The 17,590-nt window shown below is 41.0% G+C and overlaps 1 protein-coding gene across 1 annotated transcript in view; it reads left to right on the forward strand.

The window, feature by feature from the left end:
* hip1rb (huntingtin interacting protein 1 related b) overlaps positions 1–17,299 on the forward strand; it is a 28,554-nt gene extending 11,255 nt beyond the window's left edge. The window contains exons 2-32 of the mRNA XM_079686680.1: positions 1,710–1,773; positions 2,682–2,824; positions 3,143–3,199; positions 3,314–3,394; positions 3,521–3,597; positions 3,988–4,049; positions 5,029–5,169; positions 5,300–5,357; positions 7,204–7,279; positions 7,444–7,611; positions 7,716–7,771; positions 7,869–7,941; positions 8,361–8,544; positions 8,622–8,710; positions 8,788–8,904; positions 8,987–9,088; positions 9,248–9,442; positions 10,166–10,313; positions 10,514–10,600; positions 10,701–10,808; positions 11,395–11,531; positions 12,006–12,116; positions 12,226–12,284; positions 12,752–12,782; positions 12,875–12,937; positions 13,070–13,170; positions 13,778–13,883; positions 13,987–14,110; positions 14,503–14,564; positions 14,978–15,208; positions 16,156–17,299. Of these exons, the coding sequence (XP_079542806.1) occupies positions 1,710–1,773; positions 2,682–2,824; positions 3,143–3,199; positions 3,314–3,394; positions 3,521–3,597; positions 3,988–4,049; positions 5,029–5,169; positions 5,300–5,357; positions 7,204–7,279; positions 7,444–7,611; positions 7,716–7,771; positions 7,869–7,941; positions 8,361–8,544; positions 8,622–8,710; positions 8,788–8,904; positions 8,987–9,088; positions 9,248–9,442; positions 10,166–10,313; positions 10,514–10,600; positions 10,701–10,808; positions 11,395–11,531; positions 12,006–12,116; positions 12,226–12,284; positions 12,752–12,782; positions 12,875–12,937; positions 13,070–13,170; positions 13,778–13,883; positions 13,987–14,110; positions 14,503–14,564; positions 14,978–15,208; positions 16,156–16,164 (3,120 nt within the window). The 3' untranslated portion in view covers positions 16,165–17,299. The remainder of the gene's footprint in view (positions 1–1,709; positions 1,774–2,681; positions 2,825–3,142; positions 3,200–3,313; positions 3,395–3,520; positions 3,598–3,987; positions 4,050–5,028; positions 5,170–5,299; positions 5,358–7,203; positions 7,280–7,443; positions 7,612–7,715; positions 7,772–7,868; positions 7,942–8,360; positions 8,545–8,621; positions 8,711–8,787; positions 8,905–8,986; positions 9,089–9,247; positions 9,443–10,165; positions 10,314–10,513; positions 10,601–10,700; positions 10,809–11,394; positions 11,532–12,005; positions 12,117–12,225; positions 12,285–12,751; positions 12,783–12,874; positions 12,938–13,069; positions 13,171–13,777; positions 13,884–13,986; positions 14,111–14,502; positions 14,565–14,977; positions 15,209–16,155) is intronic.
* The last annotated feature ends 291 nt before the right edge of the window (positions 17,300–17,590 follow it).

The following is a 17,590-nucleotide window of genomic DNA, read 5'->3' on the forward strand; positions in this document are numbered from 1 at the left end:
CTGCTTTGCTGGCGGCGACAATAATCCCACCAGACTCCTTTGCCCCTCCAACAGAGGGATGTCCTTGTCCTTTTTGCTTTTTGTCATATCAAGCGATAAAAACTCTCGATCTTCTTCTCTTTTTTTTTTGGACGCCCTCGGCTCGAGTTCAGGGCGTTCCGAGCTGAATAAAGGCGTCAAATGACGGCAAGACGCCCCCCCCTGGCGGAAACGCTGATTTGAATATTATGGTTAGTTGTAAACAAAATTGTTCAAGTATAAACTTGAGTACCTCTGTTCAAAAATGATCACAGTTTTGCATGTTGGGACTATTGTGAAAACTAGGGTCGGTTTGATTGCAACACCACTATCCTCAGACAACACAAAGCATTGAATTGTGACTCGAGGCGGGGCCAGCCAATCAGCTTTTAAGCCCGATTTAGAAGTGGGCGTTGTTGTTATTAGTCCGGGGTAAATGTGCGGTCTAGCTGCAGCTTTGATCATCATGTAATTGTTTTGCGTTGGGGAGTCTTACAGGATCCCAAAAGGCAACATCCTGGTAAAGAATGTTTTGTCGGTGTAATGTTGTTCTACATTCCTCTGCAGTGTAGTCAGGCACAGATTGAAATCGGCTTAATGGAAGAGGAAGCGAAATGCTATCAACCTGAGTTACATTACCCCCAAATACTTTTGAATAATATATATATCTACTAATGATATACTTTTTTCATATGCTGGTGAGACAATCCCACAACCACCTGTCATCAATACATACATTATCACCAGCTATCCAAACTACCATAAATCAAAAATAAAAGCATAAAGACTAAATAAATGTTTAACTTGAATAATAGAAATCAATGTATAGCTCCAACAACCATGATAAGCGCTCTGCAGTGTAACCTGAACACCAGGCAGTGATCATATTGCCCCGTGGGCTGTGTTGCACTTTATCTGAGGTTCATTGAAATAAGTGAATCTCCTCGGGGACACGCATTACAAGGGAAGAGACGGTGTGTGTTTCTCCGTCTCTCGCTTCCTGCTCCGTTTCAGAGACACTTGTTCTACCTGCTGGACGGGTTGTGGCCTGCGGCTCTGATGACGCTCTGTCCCGCTCTCATTACCAGAAGGATTATTTATGTGATGTTATCTTTTAGACACAGGGCTTGTCTTTTGAGCTCACGTAGCTAACGAGACACCAAGGTTAACAGCACAAACATTCATTTTCTTTTTACGAAAGTAAGGTTAGAGGCATGGTAAGCAGTATTGGAAAAACAAGGTGTGATTCATATCTTAATCAAGATGTTAGTGATTGAGAAGAAACAAAGGGATACCACATGATTTTCTTCTCTTAGATCATAGAAAGTGGATTTATTTACTCATGAAAACATCTGTTATAACTTCATTGTAGTAAACATCCCTAATGTTATCTCTCCATTGTGTTAAATTACTGCATTTGTTTGTCATTTGAATACGGCTAACCACGATATGGGAGCAGGTGCTGGCTGTGCACAGCGCTGTGTGTACAGAGTGCCGACACGTTGTTTCTCTGATTCCTTCCCGACATCGCTGAGCCGCCTGTTATCAATCGTTTGCCCCGTGATCTTTATTTAACTTCTCATGCCCTTTGAATTTGTTGTGTGGTTCATTGTAAGCCCTACGAACGAGGGTTGTGTGGGTGGAGAATGCAAACTGTACAAGATCTAACTCTCCTCTTCGTCTCCTTTCAGCTGAGCAGCATCAGCAAGGCCATCACCTCCGCTGAGACGCCTGTGAAGGAGAAACATGTTCGACGTATCCTCTTTTTTTAAATAGTGGAGTTTTTCTGTTCTGTTTAGATCAGTATTGTGTGCTACTCCCGTTACATCACAACCTTTTATTTTTATTTTTTAAGTCAGTCATATATAAGACTTTCCTAGCCTATAAGTGTCTATCTTTTCAGATTGATTTGGTAATTGATTACCTTAATAGAGTGAAATGTCAGCACAGTAGAGGCGTTATCATTTGGGGAACGTTTTTCTAAAATGTGATGAATTTACTTATTGAACACACTGTTGGGGTAGCCTACAACAACAGGTAGCATAATTCAAAAGCCTTAACTAAGTGGACGCTACAGGGAGAAAAAGGCAATTTTATTGGATGTTGATGTCAAAGGGATGGGAATGTGGTTACCATTTAAGAATAATGTGTCCGACGAGGATAACATAATGGATGGAGTATTACAAAAGCTTACCTGCCATTACTCATAAGTTTTATTATGGAAACCTAGCCTGGCCTTTGTTTTCAATTAATTGAGACATGGCTGCAGTCAAAGTCAACTTTATTGACAATCTTTCAGTTTGTGTGTACAGACAGAGAGATCGAAATACCGTTTCCCACAATCCCGAAATATAAAAGAAACAATTATGTATAAAAATATGTATATCCTATATATCCACAATCAACAGACACATGTGCACACATTAAGATACAAAAACACAACAATCAATAAATACAAAATAACAGTCACTTCAATATCTTTGGGAATGTACATTAGTGAAAGACTGTCCATAGCAAAAAAGTGTCTGCTGCTGGATTTGAGTATCTGAGTGTGTGGGGGTGTTAAAGTCCAGTGGGACATTGTGTGGGATATGGCCCGTGTTGTGTGTTAAATAAGTAGCCGTCCTTTGATAGTTTGTACTTCCTTAACCACACGCCAACAGGAATCATCCTGGGGACTTACAGGGAGAAGGGAGCCTACACCTTCTGGTCCTACGCCCTGGGCTTCCCCCTGGCCAGCAGCTCCATCCTCAGCTGGAAGTTCTGCAGCGTTCTGCACAAAGTCCTGCGAGACGGACACCGAAACGTACGACACCAAGTTCTCTTTTCTTACTGTATATTACCGTCTATTGCTCCAAGGAGTTGTGGAGTGATCAAAGACTGTTACAAAAGCATCAGTTCAACATAGAGCTGAGAAAAATAATTGTGCAATTTGTGGGTGTGATCTAATCAAAAAGCAGTGAAACCCTGCATTGATGTCACTATTGAATTAATATTGTCTTTTTTTTCACAATTTGTCATTTTTCATCAGTTTTTTTTTTAATCTAGTCTAAAGTGGCTTACTATTATTATCTCCAGATTCAGGGTTTGTTCTAAAAGCCTCACATTTATGCTCATCCTACAGGTTCTACAAGACTGCATGAGGCATCACAGTTCTTTAGTTGAAATCGGGAAACTATGGGTGAGTATTTACAGGTTTTAAAAATAACTTGAATACATTTGATATCCTTTCAAGCGAGAATCGATAGATTTTCTTTCCTATTTGTATTAATTGTGCTTAATCCTTGATTTCCAGAGCAACCTCCATGACAAATACGGACAGCTGGTGGCTCTGTATACCAAACTGCTCTGCACAAAAATGGAGTTTCATGCAAAGGTAAGAGTGTCCTCTGTCGCATGTCACACACCACGAGGTATGCTAGGTGCTTGATGAAGGATTTTGCGTAATGTTAGGAAATTACACCTCGATTTAAACCTCTTAAAAAAAAATGTACCTCTGCAGCATTCAGAAATCCTACCGAACCTGGAGGCATCAGATGAACTCCTGGAGCGCATCGCAGGGACCGACGTTAATAATGTGTGAGTTACCGAATACTGCTAGAAGTATGTTTGGCATTTACTGCTCAATTCTACTCATTTTGTCCAGCAGCTACATCTTAATATCTGCACAGCTTTCCACTTTTCACAACAACAATGCACATATTTTATTTAATTGTATTATTCTGAGTATTTTGTCCACTATATACTGTATGTAGGTTTTTGGTATATCTATAAATAATTATTAAACCAAGTCAATTTCCTCGTTACCTGTTTCTGATTAGTCACAAGCACAGCCAGTGGCATCCAAAGCACGTACAGAAACTAACTGTTACATGCCCTGCTGCTCTTTTCCCCACACAGGGTCTCATGGTCATTGTTTCCTAGTGGGCTTTCTCTGTGTTAACGAAGGTATCAACTTCTCTCCTGCAGGTTCCAGCTCACAGTGGAGGTGTTTGATTACTTGGACGCTGAGCTGAGGCTGGCCGAGACAGGTGAAAAAAAAGAAACCCCTCCTCCCACCTCCCCCCCCATCCTACTCTTCCACGGATAAGAAATTTGAGCTAAAGTAGAAAGCTGCAACCCGCTGACATTATCTATTAATGTACAAGAGCCCTTTGAAGAACGGGTTATTGTGAGCGCCTCTTGTCCTCCCAGTTTTCAGTCTTTTTTTATTGTAAAGTGATACAAATCAGTTGGTTCCATTTCCAACTCATGTGCTCCTGACTAAATGAGGATTTAACTGGTGAGGAAATGCCTTCAATTATGGGACATTACGTTTGTTTCCTGCAGTGCTCTGCTCCTCCCACGCCTGCAGGGTCACGTCTAAAAGAAAAAGGGTTTTCAGCTGCACCGTGAAAGAAGTGTACTCTTATAGGTTTCTCAGTCTCAGCACTGTGTGTTGGAGTAAGGCACCAAATCTCTTTAGTAATGTTCCCATGTTGCTGAAAGTGTGTGTTGCTTCCTCAGCAGTCAGCAAGCCACTCGAGTAACAAGAGAACACACAAGTGAAAACTCACTCTTCAACAGTTTCTGACTTAATGGAAGAGTGGCCCTTTCAGCAGAATTTACATAATGAACTAAATAACATCAGGAGAGGCTTTTTTTTTAAATGTGTTATTATTTTATATAACTTTATTTTGACTCAATCAGTAGGGGTTTAATTTCATTCAACATTACACCAATAATCAAACATTAAATGATACCAAAACATGAACATACATAATATGATATATCAGGAATGTATAAAAAAAAAAAAAAAACATTAATCAAAGAACAACAAAGTGGTTGCCGTTTAAATATGTTTGTATCCTTGCTGAACACAAACCCTCCCACCCATACGAAGGAGAGGCTTTTTAATTATTTGTAGTGCTGCATCTCAATAAACTAAAAGCGTTCACAACGGATTGTTTTGTCCGTGACTGTCAAAGGGATACGTGTACTGAATGCTTCTGTCTCTGATCTCCCTCCCAGTGATCCGACAGCTCAACACATCCATCGCCATCTCCACCCTCACATCAGGCCAGTGTCGCCTGGCTCCTCTCATACAGGTCGTCCAGGACTGCAGTCACCTCTACCACTTCACCGTCAAGCTGCTCTTCAAGCTGCACGCCTGTAAGAACGGCTCCCTTCTAGCTTAAACATCACGGGATAAATGCTCAAAGTGTAATGTAAGGCTACATTTTAAGATGATTGTTTTTTCATCTCGAAGCGTAACATCTTTGTTCTTTGTCGTTGGTTTCAGGTCTCCCTGCAGACACCTTACAAGGACACCGTGAACGTTTCCATGACCAGTTCCACAGGTAGGTTGAACACGGCTTTCGGCTACAAGCGAAGAGATTGACTGTGAAAAGAATGACTCTCTCCCCGTTGATGGAAAGAAAGTGAGAAACATAATACTGCCTCGCCCAGCTATGACCCATGCAAATGTGCCCATCACTGCTTCCCCTCCCGCCCTACATGGTGTGTCAGTTGGAGTTCCCAGGGTTTGAGGAGATGGTTGATTTGAAATTATTTATTTAAAACAAGGGACAGTGTACATTAATCAACATATTAAAAACATGTCAAAGTACTCAAATTAACCAAAAGGCTAGTTTTCACTGATAATGGTAAAAAAGTACCACGACATTGTTATACCATAAAATAAAAAATACATATTTACAATAGATGACATCACTGAATACAGATAAGAGCAAGTCATGATAATAAATAAAACATTCACAATACGCACTCATACGAACACCTACACCCCCACATCAGTGCTGACACTGTTGATTATTAATGAGCCACTTTTTAATACTAATTGCACCAAAACTAATGGTGCGATTAGAGTCTGATATTTATCACAAATTATATAGTTAGATTTTTTTCCATTGATGCTCATTTGTCTCTTATTGAAATGAAACGGTATGCCATACTTACCTGTGGATTTTCCAGGGGTGCCAGTGACAAACAATTGGAAGTTAGACACTTTCATATTTTTGAAGCCACCTTCTTAGCAATTCTATATTCAATATTTGTTTGTGTGCCACAATGGTGTACAGTTATTGAGTTAACATATTATCATTTTGGGGCTTTAACAAGCAAATATTGATATATGTGACCCGCTCTGTCGAAATCAGTCGGAAGTTGCAACGGCTCATTTCAAAATAAACGTGGATTTACATAAAAAACTAGTTTTTCAGGGTTCGGGTGTTTTGTTTGATTTTAAATAAACAAAGTCTTGGCTTTCAGAATATATAACTTTTATTACCAAAATCACACGATAAATACGTTTTTGAAGCGTGCAAAGGGAAGATGACAGCTCTCACTCGCCACTCTGCTGTTCCGCAGCGCCCCCCCTAACCCCCTCCGCTGAAATTATGAATGTAAGGCATATAGTAATCATAGATAACACGGCAGGGTCCGTTACAGTTTGTTTTCATCTCATTTCAGATAAACAAAGTCTTGGCTTTCAGAATATTAAACTTGTTTCGCCAAATTCAGATGATAAATACAACTTTGAAGCTTGTAACGGCATAATTACAAGCGGAGAACGGAGTAACTTGAGGTCACAGCAGGCATAGCAACAGCCGGTGTTTCTCGTGAGTGTTTTCCCCGGGAAACAAACACAATACACACAAATGCAAAAATACACACACACTCGCGAGCTTCCCCCAGAACATTAATCCAAATGAAAATATTTTCCCTCTGTACTACTTTGATCATTTGCTCAATCAGATCGATGGATTCCAGAGAAAAGGAAACTTCAAAGGCCTTCTTCTCAAAATGATTACTCGGTGACAGTCATTATATCATGTGACATATTTCGCTTAATATTTGGAGTACAAAAACAATCCTGATATCATTAGAAAGCTAGGAATCTCCTCTTTCCAACAGTGTACACAACTCAAAATGTGTCTTCGGGTCAATGCGACTGATTTCGATGGAGCAGGTCACATATTGACTGACATTATAATAATAATAATATTATCATATTGACTATCGGTTGTTTTAAAGATATGGCCATAGCCTCGGCCATATACTATACCATACTTTACATGAATATTTCACTAGATCAACCACATTACCTGCCAATTTTAATCAAAACACATGAGCCATCTATATAAGTCCTAAGCTTATATTAACTTGTTGTCTTTTGTCCCACAGCCTTAAGACTTTCTTCAATAGAGCCAGAGACATGATTTACTTCAAGAGACTGATCCAGATCCCCAAGCTGCCTGATGTAAGAGTCTGAGACCTAAAACTGTTTCAGTCTGCTACAAACTGGAGAAATTAAATTATTGACATAGACAGCTAAGCTATGTGGAACCTTTCCATTACGTTCTTGTCATAGTTGACCAAATATATCAATCAAAATGTAAACCTTTTTATCCGTCTCCTTTTCAGTCCCCTCCTAACTTCCTGCATGCAGCTTCCCTTGCCAAGCACGTGAAGCCAGTGGTGGTTATCCCTGATGAAGACTATCCAGAGCAACCTGACGACGATGATGACGAGCCCGAGCCGCTCATCGAGGTCAGCGACGTCTCGACATCCAGCACCCAGGCACAGCCACAGGTACGGCTCATAATCGCAGATGTATTGTCATACACAGATGCTCATAAGCTCGTAAAATGACCATGCGAGAGCTTTCTCTCACTTATTCTTTCACTTTTTCTCAGCAACTGGACATTTTTGATCAGACGTTTGGACCCCCGAATGGAGGCTTCGATGACAGGTGAGCCTATGGTTGTGTTTCATGGAATGTGATTGTAAATCTGACTTTTTGGTTTCAGTGTGCAGCACATCATAACTCTGTGTTTTCCCTCTGGCAGGGATCTCCAGATTGAGAACATGAAGCGAGACCTGGAGCTGTTGAGAGCTGAACTAGAGAGAGTCAAATTGGAAGTAAGGACTGTTTGGACTGGATCACCTATTGCTTAGCTGTCAGTGTCTTGTATGTGCACAGAGGAGGCGTGACAGCAGAGGTCGTTATTATTTATGTGTGAAGGAATCTGGGTCATGTGTTGGGTGGAGGCAAATGCTGCTCCTGCCATGTGGAATGTGGCAAGTAGCCTCTGAACGAGAAAAGGGAGTCGAGTCTTTGACGTCACAAAAATGATTCCACCCTGCAACATTTTTTGCTTCCTATACTCATACTTCCTCTTTCTGCTGTGCCCCATGTTTTGGCACAAAAGGTAGACGTAAAGTCAAAACATCAACACATGGCATTTTTCTTGTATCATGAGATGTTAGGGTTTGTAAAAATGTGTAATGAAATCAATAGATTATTACTAAAGTACGGATGCCTCCTTGATCTCCTGTAGGCTCAGCGTTACATCACACAGCTGAAGTCCCAAATCAACAGTCTGGAGGCAGAGCTGGAAGAACAGCGTGCTCAGAAACAACATGCTTTTGTGGAAAATGAGCAACTGCGCATGGAGCTGGAGGCTACGCGTCGCCGGAACGCAGAACACGAGAGCACGCAGGTCGTCTTCATCGAAGCAGAGCGTAAGTCAACACTATCTCTAACATACATGGAGGAAACGAGTGCACGAGATAACCGTCGTCTCCTTTTTGCTGTGCAGAAAGAGCCCAGGCCACCGAGCAGCGGTACAACAAGTTGAAGGAGAAGCACACGGAGCTGGTGTCCAGCCACGCTGAACTGCTGCGGAGGGTACAGACAGATTGCACACGAGTTAAATGAAACGTTAGCAGTTGGTCGTGACACTAAATGCGTTAATGTGTTGACAGAGTGCAGACACTGTGAAGATGCTGTCAGCAACACAGCAGACACAGGACGAGGTGGAGAGGACCAAGCTGCAGCTGGCCTTTGAGGTGGATCGGATAAAACAGGAGGCCGACATGAAGGTTTGTGGGTTTCCTCTTGAAAGATTAAGACACCAAGGTGGCAGTGCTGTTAAAATGTATGCAAACACTGTTGTCATTGTAGCTGGAAGAGCAGAAGTTTGAAATGGAGAAGCTGAAGAGAGAGCTGGACGAGAAGATGGCAGAAATGATGCGCATCAAGGGGACTCTGCAGAGCAGCGAGACGGTGAGCTCTCAGCTCATTCACCACCTTGTAGTATTTAGAGATGTTCCATATTCAGAGGCTCAAGGCATGTTACACATATCAGGAATGTCCTTCCGACGCTCACGGCCATCTGCCTCTTCTGGCTTTCCTCATCGCTCTCTCTCTCTCTTTCTTTGCCAGACGTCGGAGCAAATGAGCAGCTCAATGACGGCTCTGCAGGCGGAGAAAGAGCGCCTGATGCGATCTGTGAGCGAGAGGGAGGCGGAGCTTTCGTCTCTGAAGCAGACGGCCACGCTGCAGCAGTCCTCCCTCCAGCAGGAGCGAGAGAGGAGCAGCAGGGAGATGGTCGAGCTGCAGGGCAAACTGCAGGAGAAGGTCAGTCGGCATCAAGGCATTCACTTTCATTCAGCACTGTTTTAGTGGGAGGCGTGTGGCGCAGTGGATAGAGCCTTGGTGTTGGGATCAGGGTGTCACAGGTTCAAACCCCACTGCAGTCAGCATGTCGTTGTATCCCTGAGACACTTCACCCCAAACTGCTCCTGTGGGGATTGTCCACATGTTGGTCGCTTTGGATAAAAACGTGTAACAAGTAATGTTTTCGGTGTCTTTAAAAAAAACATAGCTTGCAGGTTCATGATTTGAGTGATTTCTTAATCCCAGGTGTCACATTACAATCATAAGCAAATAAACTGAATATTCTGGGGGCATATTTGTTCAATTGCTATGTTAACATGAATTGCAATAATTAAACTTGAATCAAATCATTATTTATAAATTGTAATGACGTTCCGCTAAATAAGGATGTGGGTTTTATTTCCATGTCTATTTATAGGCATGCAGTTTAGAGTTTACAAAACAGGAAAGAAAAAATGAAACAATGCCTCACAATGAATGTTTAAAAGCTTTTAAGAAACCATGCTGTGAGAAATAATGGCGTCCAATATGGTCCATGTCACACACTCTACCATCCGATTCAAACATTTACCAAATATTCAAACCATAATAATCATAAAGTAAAATGGCTCTAAATCGTATTGTTAATAAAACTGCATTGTTGTTTCATGGGATCTATTTGTGTGTGTGTGTTTGTGCATGCAGTCGAGTCAGGAGGAGCAGCTGAAGCAGAGGCTGCTGGAGGAGCAGTTTGTTCTGCTGCAGGGCACCGTCAGCGAGGCGGAGGACATCATCCAAGATGCTGTCGCTAAACTGGATGATCCCCTTCATATACGCTGCACCAGCTCTCCAGGTCAGACCCCTGCTGTCATTACAGCAAACATCAGCTGATCAGATTAACATCAAAGTGAGAGATGTGTGTGAGAGAGAGTTAAATGAGTAAAGAGGACCATGAACCTAGCTGGTTGACCGTTAAGTATTTTTTCTAATCTGGAGACTCTATCTAAGCTTTTGTTCAATTCTCTCAATCCCCCGTTTGTCCTCTAAACACAGATTATCTGGTGAGTCGGGCGGAGGCCACGCTGGGCTCCGTGGACAAAGTGAAAAAGGGCCATGCAGATTATCTGAGTAACATGGGGGGTGAGTTTGCTCTCTCTCTGATTCATCATCATACTGCTGACCTCGTGACAGATGTGTAAATGTGTCCGGCTGCCCCCTTACTGCATGCTCCTGTCTCCAGATGCTGGGGGGCTGCTGAGGGCGCTGACCCAGTTCTCCCACTTGGCTGCGGATACAATCATCAACGGCAGCGCCACTGCACACATGGCCCCCACCGACCATGCAGACCGTAAGGAATATCTGAAATACACTGTGGCGGCTTCCTAGAGGCCTTAAACAGACCCTCCTAACGCGTTACCCTTTAATTCATTTGTTTAACTCTCAGTTGTGATGGCTTGTTTGGCTCCAGAGATGTGTCGATGTTGTGTGACTCGCGTTTAACCCAATTCAAATATTTTTCACACACACTCAACAGAGGAAATAGGGCCTTTCAGTCAAACAAATCAAAACAACTAACAACTTAGTCTTTCTATGGAGGATAATAGAACTTAATGGTTAAAAACTGCATCAAGACGGCATCTTTCAGACGGGGTGCCCATCTCTGTGTTCCTTAAGAGGCTGATGGGAAATGTAGTCTTTCATAGTCTCCACTACATAGGTCACGATTAGGTGGCAATATTTGGCCTTTTCCACAAAACCAATCACTGGCTCTTACATGAACCTTCTGCATCACACCAGTTGTGATTGTAGTAATCAAAACATTAACTTTGAATTCCTCACGATGCAATAAAGAAGTGAGTTTTAAGTCACTGTGAAAAAAGGAAGGTATTTTTATGTTTGATAGTTGATCACTTTTGCTCTTTTATTCCCTACAGGGCTGACGGAGAACTGCAGAGGCTGTGCCACTGAGAGTCTGCAGTTCTTCAAGGATCTGAAGACAAAGACCACCCTCCAGAGGGCAGACCCTGCCGCTATTCGTGTCATTGTTCAAAAGATCCTGAACCTGGGCCAGGTGAGAGCAGAGCTGCAACCATCAGTCTGCTAATCTATTATTCTTTCATCTACAAATGAAATGGACAACTATTTGTTTTTAATAATACTTATTCATTAGAGGACATTTTTAATTAAAAAGATGTAACAATGAAATCAGCTTCCAGCCTTTCATATTTTCCTTTCTTCCTATATTTTATTTAATTAAGATGAATGTCAATTTAAACCGATATATATCAGCTTGCACTTTAAGACACTGGGATGACCCTTTTTTCACTGTTTTATAACATTTCCAAACAAATTGATTAACTTATCAATTAATCCGCAGGTTTAGAAATATTGAAAATGATTTTTAGTTGCAGCCGATGAAATCTTTATTCCTTCATCGAGACCTTTTAACATTTGCTTTCCATTTTCCCCAGATATCTTTTTAGTCCTTCTCAATACAGTTAACTTCTTTATCACTGCTAATAACTTCCCCTCTTGTTGTACTTAGGAGCTGCGACCAAAAGGCATGGATGTTCGTCAGGATGAGCTCGGAGATCTGGTCGATAAGGAAATGGCTGCAACCTCTGCTGCTATTGAGGAGGCCGTCCGCAGGATTGATGTGAGTGTTATAAACTTTAAGATTTGCTGAAAACATCTGCGATACATCAAGCTGTAATATTGTGCAGTGTCGGCTGTAACTCAATGTCAATTCATGGTTCTGTATTTAGGAAATGATGAACCAGGCTCGAAAGGACACATCAGGAGTTAAACTGGAAGTCAACGAAAGGTTTGTTAATTTCCAAATAATATATAAGACATCCAATGCCTCGTGTTATTTGGACTTCATTGAAGGGTTTATTTAGTTGTAACCTTATTTCCTGCAGGTTTTTTTTTAATTTGTATCCAATTCCCAGTTGGCTATATTTTGATTGTTATTCTTCTTCTTCCAGTTTAACAGATTAAAGCAGCGCACCAGAAGTGTTTTGAATGCTATCACATTATGCATATTGGATGAAAAATTAGAATAGATATATAGGTATAGACATCATTAAGGCAGTAATGGGACACAATAGACCTCACATGTGTTTTTAAGTCTTTGTTTTTAAGTCTTGTATTACTGTGTGATCTTCTTTGTTGCTTGTTTTTAATTATGCTCTGTAAGGTGTCCTTGAGAGCTTTGAAAGGCGCCCATAAATAAAATGCATTATTATTATTATACATTTGTTCTAACTTTTCTATTTCACTCTTCTACAGAATCCTCAACAGCTGCACCGACCTGATGAAGGTACTGTAGTTTGATGTGTTTCCACTAACATACTGCCATGTTTGACCCTGCATGTGTCCTGTTTGTAATAAACACTGTTTAATCCTCTATAGGCCATCCGCTTGCTGGTCATAGCCTCTACAGACCTGCAGAAGGAGATTGCTGAGGGTGGGAGGGTGAGTCACACTCTTTCTCATTTTAAACACAAAAATGGCAGCTTGCTTTTGTTTGAGTTGAACAGCTTTTGTTTCTGAGATCTTCATCTATATTCAGACCAAACTTACAGTAGTTCTGTTTTGCTTGTTCAGGGCGCAGCAAGCCTGAAGGAGTTCTACGCCAGAAACTCTCGCTGGACGGAGGGACTGATCTCTGCTGCCAAGGCGGTGGGATGGGGAGCCACAGAGATGGTGTAAGTCATACAGGACCTCATCTTGTATTCTTTCATTTTAATACCTGAACATGGACTTCTAATACAAATTAGTTTTGCAAAGTTCATGTGTCTTTATGACAAAAAGATTATTGCAATTGCCAATTTTAGGTTGCATCTAGGATTTTCACAATACCAGTTTTTTAGTACATGACCTTAGTGGTCAAAAGAGTTCCCAATAGTAACTTACTTGTATTACCTATAAAATATTTGGAAAAAAGCTATATACTGTATCTTTGAGTGTCATACTTGTGTGAGAGAGTTTGTAACAATAACTGTTCAAAGAGTAAAACAAAAAACAGTTTAATAAAGAATAGTGAAAAGTCACGCAGATGAATTGATTAACAAAAAATAAAAACAGCTGATCACAACGTTCACACGCTCTGTGATCACGAAGCTCTGCACTCCACTACCCCCCCCCCCCCCCCCCCCCCCCTGCTGACATTCGCGATACAGAGGGCTTCATGGGAACTTTGAGGGGAGCCAGAAGTTGGAGTACCAAACACTGACTCCAGTTACTCATCTGAGTACCTCACTGAGAAAGTTGTGTGCACCCCTGTTAATAACATTGTCCCCTGCCTCCTCACAGGGTGTCTGCAGATAAGGTGGTGTTGCACACGGGCAAATATGAAGAGTTGATAGTCTGCTCGCACGAGATCGCTGCCAGCACTGCACAGCTGGTCGCTGCCTCGAAGGTAATGGGCTCATTTCCAAGAGAAATTGTGATATTTATTTACATTGTGTAATGAGACTGTTTGTTTAGTCTCTGACCTTTGACCCTGCTCTCTGTACACTCAGGTTAAGGCAGGCCGCGGCAGTACGAGGCTGTCGGCCCTGCAGCAGGCCTCCCGCCATGTGAACGAGATGGCAGCTAACGTGGTGGGCTCAACAAGGACGGGCCAGGAGCACCTGGAGGAGAAAGGTGAGGACAATTAGATCTGTGAACTAGACGGATGTAGTATTGCATTCAAAATGTTCCCCAAGTAAAAGAACAAAAGCATTAACATCAAAATATACTTTAATACAAATACTTATTCTGCTTGACAGCCCATTTCAGAATAATATACAGGACATATTGGGTTATGATTGTTGATGTCTATGCATTCATTATGTGTTCACCACTTGCAGCTGGTAAAAGGTGGAGTTCATTTTTACTGCCACGTAGCTTGTGAATTTCACCCAGGGATCTATACAATTTAAAAATACATGATTTTTGTTTTATTCATCTGAATCTGTTGACTCTTAAATGTAGGGGAGTAGACCACTGTAGTCTCTGAAGGGCATCTATCTAATAAAACCACTTTTCCTGTGCAGAAACCATGGACTTCTCTGGGATGTCTCTCATCAAGTTGAGGAAAGAAGAAATGGAGTCACAGGTAAGTCGTTGGACTTGAGGGGTTTAAAGAGTAGCTGCAAAAAGCTGCAAGTGTATCTGAGCCTTGATTTTGAAACTGTATACGTTTAGATACTGAAAACGTTCAGTTTGCATATATGTTAATAATAAACTTTAATTAAACACACGTCGTGTCATATTCCTGTTACCAATTTTGTAATATTGAGCTCAGAAGGATACATTTTAGAAGTGTGTGTTTCATTATCGGTTGCAAAGCTTATCTTAACCTGAGGACTACCAATTGATATTGATTTATCAAGCCATAAATAAAAGAAAATGAAAACACAGTCAAACACTGAAATAATCCTGTGATACCTTGCTATGAACAAGTCGTTAGATCTCAGATAAGAGTAACTCATTTGACATGGTGGGCTCTGTTTATTTCCCGCCCCTCAGGTCAAAGTGCTGGAGCTGGAAAGTCAGTTGGAGAACGAGCGTCTGCGTCTGGGCGAGCTGAGGAAGAAGCATTACGACGTGGTCGGAGTTCCTTCAGAGCCGGTTTCTGAGGGGAACGGAGAGACCTCCTCGATGGCCTATCCTGCCAACATGTCACCAAAACCCAGCAAGCCGGCGCTTTCCAAGAAGCCTGCTTTGGCCCAGAAACCCAACCTCCTAACCAAATCCATGGTGAGGGCTGTGGAGAAAATGCAGTGGTTGATGAGGAAATGGGATACACTTTGATAAACAGGAGTGATCTAGGCACTCCAAAAATAAGTAGTAATAATAATACATTTTATTTAAGCGCTTTATCAGGTGCTCAAAAACGCTTTACAGAGGTAAAAAAACAAGATAATATAAAAAGTCTAAAAAATGGAGCTATAAAACCACATTTATCACAAGAACACAACATCAATCACACATTAAAAGCTAGTCTAAAAAGGTGAGTTTTGGTCAGTTTCTTTGAAAGTGGAGAGCAAACATTGTGACTATTCAGAAACCTTATTTGTAGTGTCTTAATCATGAAAAAGTCAATAAGCCAAGCCCTGACGAAGACCCACAGTAGTCAAAACATGTTGGCTTTATTAGGATTTACCCACAAAATGAAAGTTTATGTAATATCCTTCCACCTGACAGATCATCAACGATTGAGTTTACATAGCTATCTGTCTTTCATTAGAAACAGTGGGTGTTTCTCAATGTCAAGGAAGGATGCTCCAGAGCCACTATTTCAAGCATACTACGTAATCGAGTGCCGCCGAAGGACTGTTCCAATGTCCTGCATACTTGGAATTCTACCGAGGCCTGCGTACTTCGTAGCGAGAAATTTCGAGGCTGCACATGTGTAGACTCCGCGGGCTTAAAATCCCCACAATGCTTTGCGCACGGACCAATTTCCAAATCTTTGGCGGAAATAAAGCTCCATTTAAGGCGGGGCCTCTCATTTGACGCACACCTGCAGTTAGCCTGTTCCACAATTCTTTGTTTTCCAAGGCTAGGAAGGATTCTTGCCTCGCTTCTGAAGCAAGTGACTCGGAAGACATGTGCTACCAAGCAAGCGTCCTCGACATTTAGAAACACCCCCTGTGTCGGTATACATGTTTTTAATCTGTCTCTTTTCTTCTGTATGTTTGCAGTTCAAGTAATGCCGGAGCAGAAAAGGAACATTCTCCACTACTGGATGGTTGGATTGCCCAGATGAAGGTCCTCTTGTTGTGAACATACTGTTACTTTTAAGTTGCATGCTGACAATCCTCTGCATCTCACGGTTTTCTCCTTTCTTTATTCATTTGTTTTCCACCAAAATGGCCCAATGGTGTTTGACCCATGATGCCTGTTAGGAATATGCTGTGGTTCCCCCTGCCCCCTTTGCTCTTTTCCTCTTTTAGAGAATTGATATATGCCATGCAGGCAAAAACCTTTTTTATTGAAGTATTTGGCATTAATAACAAAACTGTTTCATATTAAAATGTTAGGCTGTGTCAAAGTATTTCTTTTAGCAGACGATGGTACTGCTGCTGCTTTTAGAATAAAAACCTTTATTTAAAAAATCACAAATTGACAGAATAAGTTCCTCCTGCTTTGGACAACCTTTTTGCACAATATTGTTAATGTTTATTAAAAAGCACATCTAATTTCTCTTTATTTACACTGTATGTTATTTATGCTGTGGTGGGCTGTAAAGGACACTTGGGAATCACATTGTGTGCGTCTATGTTGCTGCAAAAGTTATAAATACCTCTGGGTTTGCCTTCACACTTACTTTTATGTGCAAAACAGCTTTTTATCGCAACAGTTCAAGATGTAATCTGAGGCCTTGGAATGTACTGTAAAAATGAATGATTGAATCAAAGCTGTCTGACATACAGTCTGTACAGCAGTCTGCCACATGCACCATGTTTCATTTAACTTTAATAATCTACACTCACCTCTTGAATGTCCCTTTATTACAGGAGTACCTGGATACTATGCTAAAGCATTAAGAAAGACTTCATGCTTGCACACAAATATTGGATGTAGGCGTCCTTGATATTCAAACGCTTGTTTTAGGCTAAATGAAGATGTAGGGTTAGTTTATGTACAATATAAAGTTCTCTTTGCCTCCGGGAGCTTTTCATACAGGGTCTTAAATGCATCTTTTATGTTCTGTCCTTTCCTCTGTACGAAATGTCTTTATACACTCAGATCTATTAATATATTTTAGTAAAGATAATAGTGATTTCTCCTTGTAAGAAGTGTAAATGTCAAACAAATGAACAATAAATGTTTGATTTTAATGTCCCATTGTGTTTCCTTGTTTCGATCCAATTAACCTTTTTTTCCAAGTTGCGTGTGTGCAAAGATTTGAGCAACATCACAACATTTAGTCACACACAAAGCACAAGAAAATAAAGAAATATTGATGGGTTTCTCCTGTTCTTTTTCAACAATATTAAACAGGGTTTATGCTATTATCTCTAAAATTAAATAAAACTAATTTGTTAGGTTGCTACAATTAACCAAATTCACTTATGTTAATACATACATTATATATAACGTTATAATTGTATCTAAATGTGTTGTATCTATTGC

This window comes from Notothenia rossii, assembly GCF_949606895.1.
Source record: "Notothenia rossii genome assembly, chromosome: 6".
NCBI classification, from domain to species: Eukaryota; Metazoa; Chordata; class Actinopteri; order Perciformes; family Nototheniidae; genus Notothenia; species Notothenia rossii.